A 23,487-nucleotide genomic window follows, 5' to 3' on the forward strand; every position below is an offset into this window, starting at 1 on the left:
AAAAAAAAAAAAAAGAAAAAAGCAAGCACTACACTATAGCATACTAAGTAAGAGCTGTGCTTTCCTCCTGTTTAGCAGACTGGGGTTGAGGACCGTGGGGTCTCTCTAGCCCCAGGAATGGCAATCTCGGGTGGCTAGGTCCCTCTCACCCTTCCCCCTTGTGGTGTCCTTACTGGTTACCACTAGTGTTTGGTGACTCGACTGGTCTTCTCTACCACAGGGCAGACATGCAGTCTGGAGTCTTTGAGGGGTCTGCGTGCAGCAACTTGCTTCTCACAGGTCTCCCACTAAATTATCTCTCTCCCCTTCAATCTGTTCAAAACTCTACTGCACAACTTATATTCCACCAGTGTTGCTACGCTCATATTAGCCCCCTCCTCAAGTCACTTCATTGGCTCCCTATCTGTTTCCACATACAGTTCAAACTCCTCTTATTGACTTACAAGTGCACTCTGCAGCTCCTCGGTACCTCTCCACCCTTATCTCTCCCTACATTCCTCCCTAGAAACTCTGTTCTTTGGGTAAATCTCTTATCTGTATCCTTTTCCTCCACTGCCAACTCCAGACTCCATTCCTTTTATGTTGCTGCACCATATGACTGGAATTTATTTATTGCATTTGTATCCCACATTCCCCCACCTATTTGCAGGCTCAATGTGGCTTACATAGATTTGTTAACATTATCATATCAGGATAACAGATATAGATGGTAATGTGTGGCGATCAAGGAAGGGAAGAAAGAAGAGAGTGGTTATAGCAGGTGGGCTTTCATAATTGATTGGGCTGGTGATGTGACTCAGTGAGGTTATATGTTCTCATTGTAGGCCTTGTTGAAGAAGAATGTTTTCAGAGATTTTCGAAAGATGGTTGTTTCATTGATTGCTTTCAAGTCTGTGGGTAATGCATTCCATAACTGCGTGCTCATGTAAGAGAAGGTGGTGGTGGTGTGCATCAGTTTGTATTTAAGTCCTTTGCAGCTGGGGTAGTGCAGGTTGAGAAATTTGCGGGATGATCTTGTGGCGTTTCTGGGAGGTAGGTCCACGAGGTTTAGCATGCAGATTGGGGTGTCTGCATGAATGATTTTGTGTACAATTGTGCAGATCTTGAACGCAATGTGTTCCTTAAGTGGGAGCCAGTGAAGTTTCGCTCTTAGTGGTTTTGCACTTTTTCATATTTTTTTGCATTGAGCCTGCCATGAGTGGGAAAGCGCGGGGTACAAATGTAACAAAAAAAAATTTAGTTTTTCCAAATATGAGTCTGGCGGCCGTATTCTGGGCAGTTTGGAGTTTTTTGATTGTCTGTTCTTTGTACCCGGCGTATAGTGCATTGCAGTAGTCCAGATGACTTATTACCATCGACTGTACCAGGGTACGGAAGATGTATCTCGGGAAGAAAGGTTTTACTCTTAAGTTTCCACATGGTGTAGAACATCTTTTTCGTCGTGTTTTTCACGTGGGTGTCAAGAGTGAAGTTACGATCAATGGTGACTCCAAGAATTTTCAAGTTTTGTGAGACCGGAAGGGAGCAGTATGGTGTGATCATTATGTCAAGCTCCATCTCTGGATGTCTTCAAATTTAGGCTAAAAGCCCACCTTTTTTGAGGCTGTTTTTAACTCCTGACCCCTATTCACTTGATCAGTACCCATTTCTGTTTTATCATTCCCAGCTTAAGTAAGTCCCTTATTTGTCCTGCTTGTCTGTCCTGATTAGATTGTAAGCTCTGTCAAGTAGTGGCTGTCTCTTCATGTTCAGGTGTACAGCACTGCATATGTCTAGTACCACTATAGAAATGATAAGTATCAGCAGAAGTAGTACAATGGAAGGCAGATCAACATTTACTCATTCAAAATATAAGTATATTTTTAATCACTCAGTAATGAGTTGACATGTAAACAAAATAAATACAAGAATGTTTCCTTCCCACATGACCCTGTTAAAGAGGCTGGTTGGCAGTAAAAAAATAAAATAAAATAAAAAATCTAAAAAAAATACTGTAAGCATAAAAATGAGGACAACTGTTTTGGGCCCCATAGTTGTTTTGTGAAGAGGGATGTGATACAAAACTACAGCAGCTATGGTCCCCACTAACCCAGCGCTTCTCAACTAGTGTACTGCCTGTGGTGAAGTCCTTGCTATGCCATATTAATGGCAACCCAAGCTTGATCTTCCTATTCCTCTGTTCGGTTGCCCCCACCCCAACTCCTGGACCCTCTGTTTAAACCTTCCACCTTCTTACCAGGAGAGCGGCACTTCTGAAGTCTGTATATGCAGAACCTGCTGATAACTGCATATTCAGATGAGAGCTGGCAGAGCAGAAAGCAGATGAAGTGTACTAAGGAACGTGCATAGAACTATGTACAAGCTGGGGGAGGGGGAAGAGAAACATAAGGAGACACTTGAAAAGAGATGATGGCCGAGTTATTTCTAATTACATGAACTTCTTTATAAAATTATATAAAATGTTAAGGGAGCCTACACCCCTCTAGTCAGCCTTGAGTGTGTCTTAGTATTTTTACCCAGCTGTTAATATCAATGGTGCCACCAGGCCTAGCCCTATAATCAAACCTCATAAATATGAAATAAAGCACGAAGGGCTAGATTCTATATATCATGCCTGAAAAAAATGGAAAAAAAAAATACACTTAGGCATATTCTATAAATTGTGCCTAAATGTATAGTAGTTATAGAATATGCCCAACACCTGTTTTCTGTGACTATATTTAATCACGGCTATTTACGCCAATGAAAATTTGGTGTAAATGTCGATGCCTAAATTATACTCAGAATGGGCATAATTTATAACAGTGCACGTAAATTCTAGGAATGCCCCCTTTCAGATCCGCATCTAAGAATTTACACGCATCATTTTATAGAATACACTTAGACATTTGTGCGTGTAAATTCTAATTAATGCCAATTAGTGTCAATAATTACTTAAGTTCAATTACCAGCGCTGATTGGCTTGTTAAGATAATTAAATTGCGTTTGCATATCCAGAATACAACCGGATTTGAGCGCACTACTCAATTTGCACTACATAGAATCCGGGGGGAATGTGAGTTAAATAAAATAAAACAAACTTTATGGAAGTCCTTACTTACTTTCCCTGTAAGAAGTAGCTTAGAAATGCCACATTATTCTTGCCATCTTTTTCTGCTCCCTCTGCCAATTTATTGACCATGGTAGAATTTCCTGAGGCAGTAGCCAAAAGTAACAAGCCTCCATAGTCTTGTGCATGGTGAAGACACTCCTGGGCTAATCCAAACTGGCATTTACTGATAGCGAGTTCAGCAAGCTGCTTCCACTTCTGTTCTGACTGGAAGAGACATATATTCCACATTTATATAAAGTAAAAACACAGAATACACCACACAGTGCTGACCCTTTCTCATGTGACAACTCTATATTTTCTGAACCATGAACAATGAGATGGAAGAAGAAACAGATCCCATCTCTTTCATGTTTCAGAAAGAAACTCTATTACATCACTGGAGCAAAATGAGTTGTTCAGCTTTACTGATTGCAAAAAGTACATCCAAAACATGTATTGCAACAGCAGTGGGTTAAGTTGGTTTGCTCTTTCCTGTGCTACAAGGAATATATTGTAAATCAAATAAAATAAGTTGATTGCTACAAATAGGAGCAATGTACAAATTGTAAAATATATAAAAATTACAAAATTCAACATAGTAACATAGTAGATGACGGCAGAAAAAGACCTGCACGGTCCATCTAGTCTGCCCAACAAGATAAACTCATATGTGCTACTTCTTGTGTATACCTTACCTTGATTTGTATCTGTCATTTTCAGGGCACAGACCGTAGAAGTCAGTATTAGCTATAGTACTAGGCAACTATACAGACAGAATGCACTTCGCTCCAAAATATAGCATCTGGTGGCATCCCTGAGACTGTAAGGAATGTGGAGCTGTCTTGGCCACATGGTTTAGAAGGAAGTTTCAGCACTAGCAGATGAGAAGTCGGAAGATTTGCCAAAGCTTAGTCAAAACTTGAGCAAGTAACTGCGGCGATAGGGTAGCTCTAGGTGGCTGTAGTTTGAGTTCTTTTGTTAATATGGGAAACATCCTATCTTGCACTGTGCTGATAATGCTCATGATTGGTCACACCTGATGAATCGTTATTAATCCTTAACAAACCTATGCAAAAATGCACTCCTCAAAGTAAAGAAAGAGGTAGACTGGAAGAAACCCCCCATGGAAGTGGGAAGAGTTTTCATGCTCCGTTACCCCTCTCCCCACCTAAATACATCATCCACATTTTTACCTGCGCCTGCATTCACACAACCACTTCAGCTTCCCATATATCCTCACTCCTCTACCATACCTTCACTCATTTGCTTTCCACCACATACATAGTAACATAGCGCTGCGTAACCCTAGTAGCGCTCTAGAAACGTTAAGTAGTAGTAGTATAGTAGATGACGGCAGAGAAAGACCGGCATGGTCCATCCAGTCTGCCCAACAAGATAAACTCATATGTGCTACTTTATGTGTATACCTGGCCTTGATTTGTATCTGCCATTTCAGGGCACAGACCTTAGAAGTCTGCCCAGCATTAGCCCTGCCCCCTAACCGACAGCCCCGCCCCCCACCACTGGCTCTGCCACCCAATCTCCGCTAAGCTTCTGAGGATCCATTCCTTCTGAACAGGATTCCTTAATGTTTATCCCACGCATTTTTGAATTCCGTTACCGTTTTCATCTCCACCACCTCCCGCGGGAGGGCATTCCAAGCATCCACCACTCTCTCCGTGAAAACATACTTCCTGACATTTTTCTTGAGTCTGCCCCCCTTCAACCTCATTTCATGTCCTTTAGTTCTACCGCCTTCCCATCTACGGAAAAGGTTCGTTTGCGGATTAATACCTTTCAAATAGTTGAATGTCTGTATCATATCACCTGTTTCTCCTTTCCTCCATTCCTATGTCCATTATGCACACAATCATAACTCTCCAAACAATTTTGTTTGGAATAAAAAGGTAGGCTACCTTCCTGAATTAAACCTAGACCATTTACTACTTAGTGGTAAATTAGTGAAGATTTGATTATAGTGTATCATGTGTTCCTGATTTAAAAATGCTCAAGAAGGACAGCCTATAAAAGTTAGTACACAGCATCAACAATTCACTTCAAGCCCTGAACAATTTTGGAAAGTTGCTTCTAGGCTGCTTGCCAATGTAAATGTTAATTTAATGTGCATATTGGTCATATATACAAACATTTTCAGTCAGCATTTTTCTTATGGCTCACCTCTGCTTCCACGGCCAGCTGGTATGCAATCTTCAGCTCTCCAAGTTGAAGAGCCAACTCGAAACGATGTTCAGAGTCTGTAGAAACTGCAAGTGCTTGTTGTTTGAAACCCTATATTTAAAAAAGACAGTGCAAAAAATTCAAGTTATCTTGTAGAATGTTCATAAGTACACTTTTTGTCACAAAGAATGAACTTGCTGAAAAGTGTGAAGGAATTTATCTTGCCTGTTTCTCAAGAAAATGTGCCACCCTGGTTCTCTGCTCCTTGGGGATGGTGGGAAGGACTTTGTCAGCCATACTGAAGTCTCTCCGCATCACTGCTGTCTGGTATTCTAGCACAGAGACCAACAAGGAATAACTCACTATGTTCAATTCCTTGTCACCCAGATAAAGACGGTTGTCCTTAGGAATATACCCTAATAAATACATCGTCCTGAAACAAAAGAGAAACAACACTTAATTCACAAAGAAACAGAACACAATATTGGTACTTCAGTAATATCAAGCTCAGGGCCCTGTTTACAAAGGCACGCTACCATTTTTAGTGCACGCTAGAAATTAGCACGCACTAACTGTGCAGACGCCCATAGGAATATTATGGGCATCTACACAACTAGTGCGTGCTAATTTTTAGCTTGTGCTAAAAATGCTAGCACGACTTTGTAAACAGAGCCCTCAGTGTTTTCTACTTTTACTACTGTTTTAAAGACTTTCCTGTTTCAATATGCCTTCCATCTGGACTACAGGACTTTGTGAAAGTAATGATAGATTAATAACATGTGGCATCACTTTATTCCAGTGATGGACAATGATTGTAGATCTGATATGTTTGTTCTACTATGAATGATTTGTATTGTCCTATTGTATGGAATGATTTTATTGCTTTTATTTATGTTTTCATGTAGTTTTCTAATTTTTAACCTTTTTGTTTTCGGTTGCACTGTGTATGTCCATCTGTTATTTGACTAGACTGATAGTGTGGAATATAAATTCTGATAAAATAATACTATTACTAAATATTTCTTTAACATTACTAGACCTACACAGTGCCGTACACAATCCCATTTTACTAATAAACCTCTAATTTGTTGAAAGCAGTGTACATATAGACACATAAAAAAAAAAAAAAAAAAAAAAAAAAAAAGAGTACCTATTCCATGGAGCTAGTTGAGACACAGAGACAAGACAAATAATTCTTAGTCATCACTTAAACATTATAGTAATCTCTTAACAAAATGCCGATTTTCATTCAAACTTGACAAAGGAAACATTTTTTTTAAAGTTTAATAAATTCAATTCAGAGAGGAAGTGACGTCATCGTCCGGGATGGTCGCTTAGCCACGTTGCTCTGTCTCCCAAAGTCCGTTTGCAGCGATCAAAAGCGATCTTAAGCAGCTCCGAATCAAAAAAAAAAAAGGGGAGTTCAGTGACTCCTGCACCCCAAGCAGCGAAATCGTCATGAGCAAAGCGGCTTCCACCCGTAAAAAGGACCTTGAAAAGCGGGAGAAAAGCGTGGGTGGAAAAAGCGCACACCGCCATGAATCTCCTGAACGGGCCTCACCATCTGATTCAGATTCGGCCCTATCTATGGCAGAAACCCGCTCTCCACCATCAAAAAAAGGTATCTCCGGCGAGCTCCGCAATTGTTTGTCTAATATACAACATGAGATTAAGAACTCAAAAGATGAGATATTGGAGCGGATGGATACCTTGAGCTCAGAACTGAAGGAGCTGGGGGGCAGGGTGGAGGAGGCCGAGGTTAAGTTGGACGAGCACGCGGAACATCTGAACAGGCATGCAGAACTGATTCAGGGGCTAGAAACACGCAATGCAGACCTCGAATATAAATTGGATGACTTAGAAAATAGAGGCCGCAGGAATAATTTACGCTTTCGTGGAATACCTGAAGGAGGCGAGACTGAAGATGTGCCCCGGATTATCCAATCCATATGCAGTATGCTGATGGGAGCTGAAGCCGGTGCGGCACCGGAAGAATTAGAACGGGCGCATCGCGCCTTGGGCCCACGGAAAGCACAGCAAACCAGAGACATAATAGTTCGCTTCCAGAAATATGAAGCTAAAGAAAGAATATTGGCCCGAGCAAGGAACTCAAAAGACCTGGAATATGGAGGGGCTAAGGTTTCTGTTTATCAGGATCTTTCTCAGTACACTCTCCAGCAGAGACGGCTGATGAAACCCGCCCTGGACATATTGATTAAAAATCAAAGGCAGTATAGATGGGGATTCCCCTTCTCTTTGAATTTTGAGCTACAGGGCATAAAGTGCAGAGCGTTAAATCTGGCAGAAGCATGGGAAGCGTTATTCAAAGGGGGACTGGTGACGCAGCAGATACCACCTGGGACAGTAGCACCAGTAACCAGAGCCAAGCTGCAAAAATGGAAGAGAGTGCCAGAACCCACTAAGCGCGCAGCCTCTAAGCGCTGAAGGGGCATTCGAGATACGATCTGGTAACGAAATATCTGTGCTGCACTAGGAATAGTGCAAGGGACTGGTCCTTATTTCACCGGACTGGTCTAGCGAGTCCACGGACTGTAAGGACATGACTTAAGAAAGTATGTGTATTGTCTACTAGGGACATGTTTGAAGGTTTGGGGTAGGAGGTGTAAGAAAGTATGATTTGTGCAGGAACTCTAAATGTAAGCGAAGATTTAGAGCTGCTTAGGACACCATGGGGGGAGGGGCGGGCGGGGGACTTAACCGGGAGGTGGGTCATTTCTTTCTAATCCCACTTGGAGGAATTAGTCTCTGGGTGGTGTAACAAATAAGGGGAAGGGGTGATATAATGTGGGCAGGGGGGGGGAGAACAAAGGGAGGTGGGAGGGGGGTGGGCGGAGGGAATGGCTTGAAAGGAAGGGAGTCCATATGGAAAGTGTATGCAACTAAGCCTGTAAGGTTGGAATGCTATGTTTATAACTGTATGATTAAGACATGACCACAGACCTAAAGATACTATCCTATAATGTTAAAGGTCTGAATATGCCACAGAAGAGACAGAAACTATTTAAGGAGCTACAACACCATAGTCCCCATATAGTCCTCCTGCAAGAAACACATTTAAGACGAAAACATGAGAGACTTCTCACTCATCCGGTGTTTCCAGTGGTCCACTGTGCATCCTCCGAGGGCTCAAGGGCAGGGGGGGTTGCAATACTGATGCATTCATCCCTGGCTATACAGGTTCTAGAGGTAAAAAAAGATCCAGGGGGGGAGATATATATTTTTACATATCAAAATAGACCAGGTGGACCTAACTTTGGCATCGATATATGCCCCAAATGTTGGACAGGTGGAGTTTTTTGCGAAGCTGAAACTGGCATTGGCAGCATTTACTAGGGGCACATTGATTGTGGGGGGGGGGATTTCAACACAGTGATGAACCCTAGTCTCGATCGTTCAGGGCAACATAAGTTAGAGGGTATTAAAGATTCACAGGCGTTGGGTTCTTTCACATACTCCCTGGGCACTCTGGACATTTGGAGACTGACACACATGAAGGATAGAGACTATACATTCTATTCATCACCACATGGAACGTATTCACGTATTGACTACATTTTCTTAGACACAACTCTAGTGGAGTGGGGCCCTACAGCAGCAATAGGCAGTAAAACTCTATCTGATCATGCTCCAGTCTGGGTGGTACTTCCGAAAATAAAGGTAGAATATAAGGATAAGAGATGGACACTTAATACCAGTTTGTTACAGGAAGGGGAGGTGGCAGAGGGGTATAGAGCGGTATTACACGAATACTTGGAGTTTAATAAGGAATCTGGGCCTGATCTCAATGTGGTATGGGACGCGATGAAAGCTGTCACTAGGGGATATTCTTTGAAATTAGCTAGTAAGAGATCTAGAATGTGCAAAGCTCAGATTAGGGGGTGTATGGGCCGTATACACAATCTGGAGGCACAACACAAAGCAAATGGTTCCCGACAGATCTTACAAGAACTGAAAGATCAGAGAATGTTGCTGGATTCCATTTACTCGGAACAGCTGAGCCACTTGCACAATAGACAGCGGTTGGGGTCCTATGAACACACAAATAAGGCTGGTCGCCTTCTGGCCATAAAGCTACGAAGGCAGAAGGTAGATCGTACAATCACACAGATATGCGATGGGGAGGGAGGCCTGATACGTACTTCAGAGGAAATTCGTAAACGTTTTAGGGATTTTTACCAAGCTTTGTATGATCAGGAGATACACCCTGCCGAGGACTCTGTGGAGGAGTACCTGGCGGACAGTGACCTCTCACCATTGACTTTCCAACAGCAGGCCCAACTAGACAGTCCTGTTACACCCTTAGAAATACAGGAAGCTATTCATGGCTTGCCATCTTGTAAGTCCCCAGGTTTGGATGGGCTCCCAAATGAATTCTACAAGATGTTTGCTAAAGAATTGGCACCACTATTAGCAGACTTATTCAATCTGGTAGGAAGGGGGGAGATACTGCCTCAATCTATGAAAGAGGCATGGATAGCGGTCTTGCCTAAGCCGGACAAAGACCACTCTGAATGTGGCTCCTACAGGCCTATTTCAGTATTGAACTCTGATGTCAAAATTTTGGCCAAAGTTTTGGCCAATAGGTTGGCCCCGGTGCTTCCAGTACTAATTCACCCTGATCAGGTGGGCTTTGTTGCGCACCGTAAGGCTATGGATAATATTAGAAGAGTATTAGACCGTATCTATTTGGCTAAGCGAAGCCAGCGGCCATTATGTCTTCTCAGTTTAGATGCCGAAAAGGCTTTTGATAGGGTACATTGGCCATTTATGTATAAGACACTAGAGGTGTTGGGGTTTGGGAATCGGTTCAGAGGCTGGATACAAGCATTTTATGAATCTCCAAGGGCATGTGTGAGAGTCAATGGGGGCAATTCGGGGCTATTTGCTCTTCACAGAGGAACTCGGCAGGGCTGCCCTTTGTCTCCCTTATTATTCGCAATGGTAATGGAGCCTCTTGCATCTCGGATACGGTCAGAACCGGGTATATTTGGGTTGGCCATAGAAGGTAGGGCACACAAGTTGGCGCTGTTTGCGGACGACGTTTTGCTGTTCATTACACGACCACTGACATCGTTTCCTAACCTTCTGCGCACTATTGAAGAATATTCAGCGGTGTCTGGGTTTAAGGTCAATATGAACAAATCGGAAGCCCTTAACATTACACTGCCGGCTCTGGACTTGGAATCTTTAAAGACTTCTTTTCCATTTCGGTGGGCTTCTAAGTATATACGATACCTGGGGGTTAATTTGACCTCAGAAACATCGGAACTTTTTCAAGCTAACTACAAAAGACTAGGACGGGACATTGTGGCAGACCTAGAACGCTGGGGGGACATGGTGTTTTCATGGTTTGGACGGGTAGCAATAGTTAAAATGAACGTGTTGCCTCGTTTGCTCTACCTCTTTCAAGCGCTGCCTGTATTAATGCCCAGACGATATTTAACAACGCTGCAGGATAAAATAATGCGGTTCGTCTGGGCAGGAAAGCGACCATGCTTATCGCGTACTTTACTATATCAAGATAAATGAAAGGGGGGGCTGGGGGTCCCTAACCTCATGTGGTACTATAGGGCGGCCCAAGGGAAAGTAGCGATTGAGTGGTACCAAGAATACCCAGACAGGCAATGGGTCCAACTGGAGCAATACTCTTTGGGACATACACCTCTGGGAGCGTTAATGTGGACCCCTAAACCTTTTAGGGTATTGGGGGTGGGTGAATGTCCTTCCATTGGGGTAACCCTCTACTATTGGGATAGTCTCTTCCCTCAGAAGAAATGCATTCTCACTAGTTTATCTCCAATAGCATATAATCCACTTTTTATGCCTGGAACTACACCGGGGATATTTACTCGATGGTATGCCATAGGTCTAAGGAAGTGGGGCCAAATGTTTGAAGCAGAGCAAATACTCTCATTCCAAAGTTTGCAATCACAATATCCAGAATTGGAGGAAGACACTTACGCATACCTCCAGCTGACCCACTTTCTCAAAACAAAGGCAGTGAGAGAGGTCATAAAACGGGAAAGGTCTAGTCTGGAGGATATCTGTGAGGGGACTGAGTCCTCTGGTGGATTGATCAGCCGATTATATAAATGCATTAGTGCACAGGTTCCTCGATATTGCCTCCATAGAAAGAGCTGGAATAGCGAGCTGGGAATGGCCCTGGGGGAAAAGGACTGGGAAAGGATTGAAAAGGGGGCAGGAGGCGTGTCGGTACATGTACCGTTAAAAGAGAATGCAATAAAAGTATTGTTCCGCTGGTACCTCACTCCGGCACGCCTCCAAAGAATATATCCAGCAGGCTCAGGAATGTGTTGGAGAGGATGTGGTCAAAAAGGAACAATGGGACATATGTGGTGGACATGTGGCAAAATTAAAGCGTATTGGAAAACAGTACATGGTAGACTGCAGAGATGGGTAGGAAATACCTTTAGGTGGACTCCAGAAATTTTTCTGTTCTCTGTTAAAGTAGGAGGGTTAACACATAGCCAACAGATTCTGGTGAGACTGGCGACCGGAGTAGCTAGACAGGTCTTGGCTGCATATTGGAAGCAGAAGGGTGTACCCTCCATTGAGAGATGGATTTCAAAGTTAAAATATGTTTGTGAAATGGAAAGGTTACTAGCAGAACGAAAACGCAAGCTGAATCAATGGCAAGCTGTTTGGGGTACCTTCTTGGAACAATATCCATAATGGAAGGAGAAGGATATCTAGATCCTGTGGACAGGAGAACATTGAGCCATACTCATGCAGGGGGTGGGGGGAGGGATGGGAGGGGGGGAGGCAAGGGGAATTAATACCTCTAAAACTTTAAAAATGTTGAAGTTCAACTGTTCAATATTGTTGTATGCAAAATGATAGTATCATGTATAATGCAGAAAGGAACTGTATTATTTTATTCTTATTGAAAACATTTTGTTAGGATGGAAGGCTGTGTTGCTTTTTGTGTTGAATTTAACATTCAATAAAGACTTCTTGAAATATAAAAAAAAAAATAAATAAATTCAATTCAATTCTTGTATACTGCTAATATCTCCTTTCCAGGGTTCAGTGCAGTTTACATTCTAGGGGGCCCTTTTACTAAGCATCTACGTACGCTCAATGTGAGCCAAATTAGAGTTAGCACCTGACTACTGTGTGGCTCTTGCGGTAATTTCATTTTTGGCGCGCGTCTGATACGCACATCTGAAAAATATTTTTTTATTTTCAGGCAAGTGTTAACAGACATGCACCAAGTGGCATTTCGCACGCGTAGGTCATTACCGCCTGGATTCTTTACAGCTAGGTAATGGTTGGCGGTAAGGTCTCAGACCCAAAATGAACGCGCGGCAATTTTGATTCTGCCGCACGACCATTTTCGGCAACAACAAAAAAAAAGGCATTTTTTGTATGTGCGCTGAAAAATAATTCTGTGCACGCCCAAAACACGCATCTACACTACCGCTGGACATTTTTCATCACACCTTAGTAAAAGGACCCCTAGGTGAGACAAAAGCAGACAGTCAGTTTGCACGAGACTAAAAACTTTAAAGGAAAGGATAATGGATGATACTAGGCAGTAGAAGTCATGATGGATTATTATGAAGCAGTCTTTGGGAAGACAAAGGTTTTTAGCTTCTTCCTGAAATTGAGGTAGCTGTTCCCAATAAATAAATAAAATTGGATACTTCTATTATTATTAAGAAGGCCGATAAGGGGGGCAGCGGTTGTGGTCCTCACCAGAGAAGACTATGAAGCAGAAATGATCAGGCAGTTGTGTATGTCTAGTAATGTTAAAGAAGCATTTAGTAGTAGAATTATTTTATCAGAATTTATATTCCGCACTATTAGTCTAGGTGGATAACAGATCAAGATAAACAGTGTAAACAAAAATTTAAAAAGAAAGTTAAAAATGAGAAAACTCATGAAAACAAATAAAAACAATAAAATCATTCTATACAATAGGGCAATACAAATAACTCATACTAGAACAAACATATTATCCGCTACTGAAGTAAAGCGATGCCATATGCTATTTATCTATCATTACTGGTATGAAGTTCATTAGCCCAGATGGAAGGCATGAAAAGTCTTTAAAACAGAGTGTATTTAAATTAGAATTTCACACAAGAAAATTGACTTAAGCGAAGGGATGAAATTTATAAGCCTCCCACCTCAGTGGGGTAGGATTAACATTCTCATATTAGATTTAAACCTATAGGCTATTTTACACACATTATATATATATTTATTTTAGGGCAGTTTATCGATGAAAGGGTTTAACCGCATGGACGGTCGCAATTACATTTTTATTTTAGGGCTGTTTATTGATGAAAGGGTTTAACCGCACGGACGGTCGCAATTACATTTTTATTTTAGGGCTGTTTATTGATGAAAGGGTTTAACCGCACGGACGGTCGCAATTACATTTTTTAATCGTGTCCTTGGTCCCATACAAGTGGCCCCTTCACATTTTCACTTGTGTAGTATAGTGTAACAAAGAGAGGGAACTAAGTACAAAAAGAGTCCAAGCAGAAAAAAACAGCGCAAAGGGCCTTTAAAAACGAAGGGAACACAGTTCTTTTATTTATTTATGGCATTTATACCCCGCTCTTTCCCGCTCGATAGCAGGCTCAGTGCGGCTTACAGGATATGGTACAGAGTATCATAGAGATAACACAAAGTAAGGTACAAGGTACACAGAGTATGGTACGAAGTATAACAGAGATGATCCAGTTGTAAGGAGTAGGACAATTGGGAGAGATGTGGGGGACAGGACTGGAGTATGGGTAGCATGGTTAAGTTCGAGAATTAAGTTGGGTGATTTGGGTAAGCTTGTCTGAAGAGGTAAGTTTTCAGCAGCTTTCGGAAGGGTAGGTGTTCACTAGTTGTTCGGATGTGTCGAAATATTGCATTCCAGAGTTGGCTGTCTATAACAGAGAAGTTGGATGCATAGTAGGTTTTGTATTTGAGGTTTTTGCAATTGGGAAGATGGAGATTAAGGTAGGTACGAGAAGATTTGGACCCGTTCCTGGCTGGAAGATCGATCAAGTTGTTCATGTAGCTTGGAGATTCGCCATGGAGGATCTTGTGGATCACTGTGTGGGCTTTGAAGTTTATGTGTTCCTTGATAGGGAGCCAGTGAAGTTTTGCACGAAGTGGTGGTGCACTTTCAAATCGTGGTTTGCCAAAGATGAGTCTGGCTGCTGTGTTTTGGGTGGTTTGGAGTTTTTTCAGGATTTGGGCTTTGCAGCCGATGAAGATACTGTTGCAGTAGTCGGCATGGGTGAGTACTGTGGATTGTACTAGACTGCGGAAAGTTTTCTGTGGGAGGAATGGTTTTACTCCTTTCAATACCCACATCATGTTGAACATCTTCTTTGTCGTGGCTTTTACATGAGTTTCCAAGGTTAGGTGGCTGTCTAGTGTTACTCCTAGGATTTTTAGATTGTTAGATATTGGGATTGTAATGTCTGGGGTGTTCAGGGTGGTTGGGAGCAGAGTAGCGTGTTGTGATGAGAGGATCAGGCATTGGGTCTTTTCTTTGTTCATTTTCATCTTGAAAGCGTTGGCCCAGGATGATAGGATGTTCATGGTAGAGGTTATTTTCTCCGAAATTTCAGTAAGGTTGGATTGGAAAGGGATGAATATTGTGACGTCATCAACGTAGATGAAAGGATTAAGGTCTGATTTGGATAGGGATTTGGCCAGAGGAATCATCATAAGGTTGAAGAGGATCGGGGATAGAGGTGAGCCTTGGGGGACTCCGCATTTTAATGACCACGCAGGCGATATTGATGAGGTTGATTTGACCTGATATGATCTGGTAGTGATAAAACATTTTATCCACTTAATGATGTTTCCGCCAATCCCTAGTTTGTCCAGTAATTTTGTGAGAATAGTATGGTCTACCATGTCGAATGCACTAGATAAGTCGAAATGCAGAAGAAGTATTTTGTTGCCAATTGAAATTTCCTGTTTGAACCTGGATATCAGGGTGAACAGTACTGTTTCTGTGATGTGTGCAGGTCGGAAACTCAATTGTGATTCATGTAAAATAGAGAATTTTTGAGTGAATTCGTTGAGTTGGGAGGTCACTCTATTTTAAAATCCTTTAATAATGAACTTTGATTGAAGAAAGACCCGACACAGGTCGTGTTTCGGTGCTACCGCACCTGCGTCAGGGGGTCACACCAATGACAAGAGAGGTTTCTACACACAAAATTCAAACGTCTGATGTTTTCAAAAGTTGTCTATGATATATTCCTCCGAATGTCATACAATGCGGAGCTTGGCATCCTCCGAATGTCATACAATGTGGAGCTCATGCACACCATCAGTGTGAATATCAATTAGTTCAAAATATAGACTGCAGATGTCAATTCTCAAAACTGACATACTGTACTTCAGTTACTAAAAATAAAATAAAATAATTTTCCTTACCTTTGTTGTCCGGTGATTTTATTTTTCTAATCATCTTATTCCCTGTCTCTGGTTCTTTTCCTCTGTCTGTGCTCTGAACTCTATTTTCAGGGTCTTCTGTCTCCTATTTCTTTTCTCTCCCAGGGGCGTAGCCACGGGGTGGGCCTGGACGGGCCCAGGCCCACCCACTTTCCCTCCAGGCCCACCCAACATCCCTCGCATGTCGCGCGCTGCCTTTTCTCCGGCCATCAACAGCTTTACCTGTAACGAAATGCTTGTCCTCCCCGCCGGCGCTGCCTCGGTCCCTGCACGCTACCCTGCCTCTGTCCCTGCCTGCATTCTTTTCTTCGATCGTCGCATCGCCAGCAGCACTGCCATTCACTCAGGCAGCTCTGCTCCCCTCTGCCATGTCCATCCGGCTCTTTCTGACGCACTTCCTGTTTACGTAAGGCCAGATGGACGCGGCAGAGGGGAGCGGAGCTGCCTGAGTGAATGGCAGCGCTGCTGGCGACGCGACGATCGAAAAAAAGAATGCAGGCAGGGACAGAGGCAGGGTAGCGTGCAGGGACCGAGGCAGCGCCGGCGGGGAGGACAAGCATTTTCGTTGCAGGTGCGGTGGGACGCAGGGGTGGAGAGAGAGGCAGGGAAGGGCATGAAACCTGCCTTACAGCAATTCCTCAAGGCCGCCACACTAGATCAGTGGCCAGGAGAAGAAACTAGTGGTTGGGCATCAGTGTCCTTGCCCTGGGCCTGCCCCATGAGAGAGGGTGGGGTGGAGAGAGTGAGTGAGACGGTGGGGTAGAGAAATAATTGTTTGACATGGGGGGGGGGGGAGAGATGCAGGAGGAAAAGAGGGAGAATTGTTTGATATGGGTGTGGTGGGGAGAGGAAGGGAAAAGCTGCAGACGATAGAGGAAAAAAGTGTTGGACATAACAGTGGAGGGAAGGGAGTGAGAGAGGGAAATATTGAACATGGCTGGAGGGGAGAGAAAAAGATGTTATACCATGGGCTCAAGGCAGAGAGAGAGAGAGAGAGAGAGAGAGAGAAAGAAAGAAAGAAAGAAAGAAAGAAAGAAAGAAAGATAGTGGACAATATGGGAGAGATGTTGGACATAGAGGTGGAGCAAAGGGAAGGAGAGATGCTGCACAAGAGAGGGGGAAGAGGGAGATATTGGATCCAGGGACAGAAGGGAGAAAAATAATTTTATTTTGAATGTTTTAAATGGAATATGTTCATTTTTGTTGTGTTCAGTAGAAAAGGAAATGCATTTTTGTTTTTATTTCTCCAGTGTTGCACTAAATGTTGAGGTTCTCAGTTCAATTTTTGTCTACATATTTTTATTTCTAATTTGTTACCCTTGTTCTGTATTTGGTGATGATCTGTCAGTATGAGACTGTAATGGCAGATGGGGAGATTAAAGAGGAGAAGGCTTCTTTATTTTCTGCCCTGGGCCACAGCATGGCTAACAGCAGCCCTTACCCTTGCTGTAGCTGGTGGGGATCCCCAAGTCCTGCTAGCTGAGGACTTCCACTGAAGGTGGGCAGAAATCCCTTCTGCTGAGCTTGGCAGATGGGGGCAGCATCCTTGAGCCACTGACAACTAAGCATGCATGGGGTGCCGCTATCGGTGGCTCAAGGAGTTGTTGCTTCCGACCAAGCTTGGTAAAAGTAAATTCTGGCCATCTTTGGTGGAAGTTTTCAGGTGACAGAGCTTGGGGATCTTCATCAGCTAAAGTATTTATCTTTTGAGTTGGGAAATGCTGGGGGAGGGGGTTAGAGAGAAAATTTTGTGCCTGCCCAATTTGGGTTCAGGCCCACCCAAAATTGGCTGTCTGGCTACGCCACTGTTCTCTCCTACACTTCTTCCCCATAACAACATCTATCACATTCAACTTTCTGCCATTTTTCTTCCTCCTTATAGGAGAGATCAGCATGATGAGATTAATCGAGGTAAAATTATTAGTGAAAGTTAAAAATGTTATCTCGATTAATCATGTTAAATAAACTGCCCTAATATATACAGGGCTGGCGGAACCCAGTAAGATATGTAAGCATGGCAGGGGGGCGCCAACCTCTGGAGGGTGCCACAAGCCATACTTACCGCCGCCCAGGCGCTCACCAGCAGGCAGCTCTCAAATCCTACCAGTCCATCTGCCCTCAGCTCCCCCGACAGCCCTCCTTCGTATCCTGTTCAAACTTCTTCTACTAACCTATAAATGTACTCACTCTGCTGCTCCCCAGTATCTCTCCACACTCGTCCTTCCCTACACCCCTTCCCGTGCACTCCGCTCCATGGATAAATCCTTCTTATCTGTTCCCTTCTCCACTACTGCCAACTCCAGACTTCGCGCCTTCTGTCTCGCTGCACCCTACGCCTGGAATAAACTTCCTGAGCCCCTACGTCTTGCCCCATCCTTGGCCACCTTTAAATCTAGACTGAAAGCCCACCTCTTTAACATTGCTTTTGACTCGTAACCACTCGCCTCCACCTACCCTCCTCTCCTCCTTCCTGTACACATTAATTGATTTGATTACTTTATTTTTTGTCTATTAGATTGTAAGCTCTTTGAGCAGGGACTGTCTTTCTTCTATGTTTGTGCAGCGCTGCGTACGCCTTGTAGCGCTATAGAAATGCTAAATAGTAGTAGTAGTAGTCCTTTCATTCCTGCCGCCCTGGGGGTTTAAATGTTTTATTTTACCTCAGTTGCAGCGGCGGCGGCTGCATCAGTGAAAGCAGCAAGCTCGTCTTTAGCCTTCCCTTACCTCTCAGTATCCCGCCTTCTTCTGAAGTAATTTTCTCTTTCCGCGAGGGCGGGACACTGAGAAGGAAGGGAAAGCTAGAGACAAGCCCGCTGTTTTCACTGATGCGGACGCTGCCGATACGACTGAAGTAAAATAAAAGATTTAAACCCCGCAGGGCGGCAGGAACAAAAAGGGGGATGTTAGGGGAGAAGAGGGAGGGCAGGTGGGGGCTGGGGCGAGTCACTGGATATGGATGGTGAGGATAGGGGGCAAAGGAGAATTGCTGGACATGGATGTAGGGAAGAACAGGGGAGAGAGGAGAGTTGCTGGACATGGATATAGGGAAGAACAGGGGAGAGAGGAGAGTTGCTGGACATGGATGTAGGGAAGAACAGGGGAGAGAGGAGAGTTGCTGGACATGGATGTAGGGAAGAACAGGGGAGAGAGGAGAGTTGCTGGACATGGATGGAGGGGAGGGCAGGAGAAATTCTGGACATGGATGGAGGGAAGTCAGGAAAGAGATGCACATGGAGGGGAGGGGAGAAAGGAGAAATGCTGGACATGGATGGAGTGGAAGACAGAGAAGAGAGAAGAAATGCTGGACAGGAATGGAGGGAAGGAAAGAGAGGAAGGAGATGCACACGGATGGAGGGGAAGGGAGAGAGAAGAAATGCTGGACATGGATGGAGGGTAAAGAAGACAGGAAGTAGATGCACATGGATGGAGGGGAGGGAAGACAGAGGAGATGCACATGGATGGAGGGGAGAGAGAAGAAATTCTGGACATGGATGGAGGGGAGGGAAGACAGAGGAAGGAGATGCACATGTATGGAAGGGAGGGAAGACAGAGGAGAAATGCTGGACATGGATGGAGGGGAGGGGAGAGAGGAGAAATGCTGGACATAGATGGGGGAGAGGAAAAATGCTGGACATAGATGGGGGGGAGAGGAAAAATACTGGACATGGAGGAGGGGGAGGGAAGAGAGAGGAAGAAGATGAGATGAGGGAAAAGGAAGAGAGGAGAAGAACTGCGCATGAATGGAGAAAATAGGCAGAAGCAGGATCCACTCTATACCTCCTCCAGTCAAGTCTGCGGAGGACCCAGCTTTTACTTATGGATGCAGGGCAAGAAATGAAGAAGAAAGGAGGAAAGTAAAGATATAAATGGAAAGGAAGCCCTGGAAAAGAAGTTAAGAGGGCAGATAGAGAGCAGCAGAATCCTATAATGGTGTAATATTTTCAATGATGCCTGTTTATATGTGCTATGGCTGGTAAAAGGGGTGTGGCTACTGCAGGGGTGGAGCCATAGTGATCACGCCCCTGGATGGGTAGGGGCACCGACTAATAGGCTGCAGGAGGGCGCCAGAAACCCTAGCACCGGCCCTGTGTGTGTGTGTGTGTGTGTGTGTGTCTATCTGTATTTTAATCAAACTTGTACAGATAAAAAATTGGAGTGGGAAGTGGACCAATGAATCCAGGATGCTGAGACTGTGATGGTATATGAAGGAGCAAACTTTATTGTACACTCGACACAGTACTGTGTTTCGGCCACAGGCCTGCTCCAGGAGTCTTGAGTAATGTGAAAAAATGTTCCCAATACAGGCTGGTCTTGTCAAAGACCTTTGCGATTTAAAAACTGAAGTATAGCGGAGGCAGGCCTGTGGCCGAAACACAGTACTGTGTCGAGTCTACAATAAAGTTTGCTCCTTTATATACCACCACAGTTTCAGCGTCCTGGAGTCATTGGTGCACTTCCCACTTTTTTAAATCTGTATCTTTACCTCATGGGATTTTGTTTTCATCCACTTAGGTGGATAGCCTACCCCGATATCAAAATTGTACACAATTTAATTGCTTAATAAGCTAATTAGCGCTGATAATTGATTACTAACCATTTTTGGTGTTAACTGGTGGTAATTTGAATTTACATGCATATCTTTAGTTGCTATTTTAAAAAGATGTGTACATAAATTTTTCTGTGCGGACCTGAAAAGGGGGCATGGCCATGAGAGGGGCACAGGCGAATGAAGTACGTTTCTAGGATTTCAAAACAGTGTTATACAATTTGTGGGATCCGTGCATAATTTCGGTGTGGGAATTTACACCAGGGTTCAGTTGGTATAAATCCTCATGCCCAAATCCCGGCAGTAAGCACTATTCTATAAATTTGGAGCACTGTTTACAGAATAATGCTTAGCACGTATTTTGCACAATTAAGTCTATTACTACTAAACTTCCAATTAAGGTAAAATATTGTAAAAACAAGTTAAATTGATACAAATGTTGTAGTTAATCTATTTAAAAAATTGCACAGGGTTCCACATCTCAAATTTTACACCTCTGGCACATATACATTTATACAGAATCATCAAAACTAATCTGTACAGGGTTAGGTAAGGTTTCTTACAGCAATGGCCATAATGGTGTCTGAAGCAATTCAATGACTGTATATGCCTGTTCTTCATAATTAATATTCCCTTGATTCACTGAGCTGTTATAGTACTCTGTCCTTTCTTTGGTGTTGACAATTAATTCACGCTTCCTGGGCTTCCAGTTCAATCAGAATCAGGGCTGTGGTCTGGTGTAATAAGCTTTCATTTATAATTACCTTGTAATTTTCCTCCATTTCATGTCCTTGGAATTTTCAAAGCTTAGTGTGCTTGCAACGCTTGATTTAGGCTGGTAGTAGCTGAACTAGTGCAAACATTATTTAGCATCTAAATGCACAAAGGGGTTCTGCGTCGCTTTTACCGTTCACGGTAGCAGTTACCAATAGTCCAACGAAAATGTATCACGAGCTCATTAGTATTAAAATGAGCATTCCGTATGATGCACAGAAAGGAGTGCCTACCTTTAATGTTCGAACTGTTCTGGCAGTCTGGAGTTGGTGTTGCATGAGGGTGACTTCTTGGTGGAGCAGTCTGCTTGCATTTTTTAATAGCATCTGCACATGTGTGTTAAATATGTAATGTGCATATTTATTTATTTTATTTATTTGGATTTTTGCTCACACCTTTTTCAGTAGTAGCTCAAGATGCGTTACATTCAGGTACACTGGATATTTCTCTGTCCCAGGAGGGCTCACAATCTAAGTTTGTACCTGAGGCAATGGAGGGTTAAGTGACTTGCCCAAGATCACAAGGAGCAGCCATGGGATTTGAACCGGCCACCTCTGGATTTCAAGACCGTTGCTCTAACCATTAGGCCACTCCTCCACTATATAATGTGTGTATTCCATGTGTAACAGTAGATTAAAATGTTGTTGTGGAACATGTGCTAACATCTGCACTTATGTGTGAAATGTACTGTGTGCATGTATTACATATGTGTATGTCCCACAGCACTGTTACAATGGAGATAGCCAAGACCTGTCGCTTCTTCCTCTATAACATTAGCAAAATTCGCCCCTTCCTGTCTGAGCACACCACCCGAACTTTCATCCAATCTCTCATTATCTCTCGCCTTGACTACTGCAACCTACTCCTCACTGGCCTCCCACTTTGCCATCTATCCCCACTTCAGTCCGTTCAAAACTCTGCTGCACGTCTTATCTTCCGCCTGAACTGGTACACTCATATCACCCCTCTCCTCAAGTCACTTCACTGGCTTCCGATCACGTACCGCATACAGTTTAAGCTTCTCCTTTTAACCTACAAATGTACTCAATCTACAGCCCCTCCCTACCTCTCTACCCTCATCTCCCCTTACATTCCTACCCGTAACCTCCGTTCTCAAGATAAATCCCTCCTGTCGGTACCCTTCTCCACCACCGCCAACTCCAGGCTCCGCCCTTTCTGCCTCGCCTCACCCATGCCTGGAACAAACTCCCTGAGCCCATACGCCAGGCCCCCTCCCTGCCCATCTTCAAAACCTTGCTAAAAGCCCACCTCTTCAATGTCGCCTTCGGCACCTAACCACCATACCTCTATTCAGGAAATCTGGACTGCCCCTACTTGACACTTCACCCATCAGATTGTAAGCTCCTTGGAGCAGGGACTGTCCTTTTTCTTAATCTGTACAGCGCTGCGTAACCCTAGTAGCGCTCTAGAAATGTTTAGTAGTAGTAGTAGTATGTATACCTAGGACGCATGCCCATGATACGATTGTCGACTTTTTTCCCCCGGGCACTTACCTCAAGATGGTTCTAAACATGTGCTAGGCACTATCCCTACCGAGCTGCTTACAGAATTTCCAAGCATCTCATTTGCATGCAAATGTCTTTGAGCACCAACTGCAGATATAGATGCAAGCAGTATTTAACGGCAACATTTGAGCATCTTGCCCTATGTGTTTCCATTACACTACAACTATGACTAACTCCCCTCCTGGAGCTGTGAACAGTGTCTCCACAACATCCTTCTCAGCTGACAGCTTGTGTTTTCTGCTTCCTCTGAGAAATGAACACAGGCTGGTCCTAAAGGGCAGTGCTTTTCAATGCAAGGCCTGGGGAACAACGGCGGCACCTGGAGACCTCTGGAGTGGCCCCCATCATCTTTCTGGGATTTTTTTTTTTTTGGTGTGGTTCTGATATATCTGCCTAAGTAAGCTCCAGACAGTTAGAAGAAGTGGATGGGGGAAAAAAGTACATGGTTGAAGGCAGGACAATTCTCAATAGTCAAAGGGATTGCAAAGTTTGAAGGTGGACTGGTACGGATGGATGTCATTGACACACACTGGTCAACAGTGTTGCAGCCCCACGTGAGGAGATATTTGGAGGCTCTCCTTCAGCTCTTTTGGATCCAAAGTGGCCCCGACTTCTGTTCAATATGTGAAAAGGAACCAGAAAAGGCTAGGTCTAGGTTCGAAAAGAAGACATTCAAGGGATATGTGAGAAATATGTGCATAAATGACTAGAATAAAAATCGATACATATGCACATAAATGCTGAAAATCCATTTATGCGCTATTCTGTAAATATATACATAGCACATATTTGACAGGTGGGTGTACACATGGGAGAAGTCTGAGCAGGCTCACACTTGTGTGCATAATATTCTATAAATTATTGTTATATTTCCAGCATCTAGGCATGATCATTCACATCAGCTCTATGAC

At 43.6% G+C, this 23,487-nt stretch overlaps 1 protein-coding gene across 1 annotated transcript in view; it reads right to left on the bottom strand.

Moving 5' to 3' along the window:
- Positions 1–23,487, bottom strand: part of COPB2 (coatomer protein complex subunit beta 2) — an 88,971-nt gene that overhangs the window by 4,042 nt on the left and 61,442 nt on the right. The window contains exons 15-17 of the mRNA XM_030216370.1: positions 5,495–5,702; positions 5,270–5,380; positions 3,102–3,316 (exon numbers count right to left, since the gene is read on the bottom strand). Of these exons, the coding sequence (XP_030072230.1) occupies positions 3,102–3,316; positions 5,270–5,380; positions 5,495–5,702 (534 nt within the window). The remainder of the gene's footprint in view (positions 1–3,101; positions 3,317–5,269; positions 5,381–5,494; positions 5,703–23,487) is intronic.

This window comes from Microcaecilia unicolor, chromosome 10 (genome assembly GCF_901765095.1).
Source record: "Microcaecilia unicolor chromosome 10, aMicUni1.1, whole genome shotgun sequence".
NCBI lineage: Eukaryota > Metazoa > Chordata > Amphibia > Gymnophiona > Siphonopidae > Microcaecilia > Microcaecilia unicolor.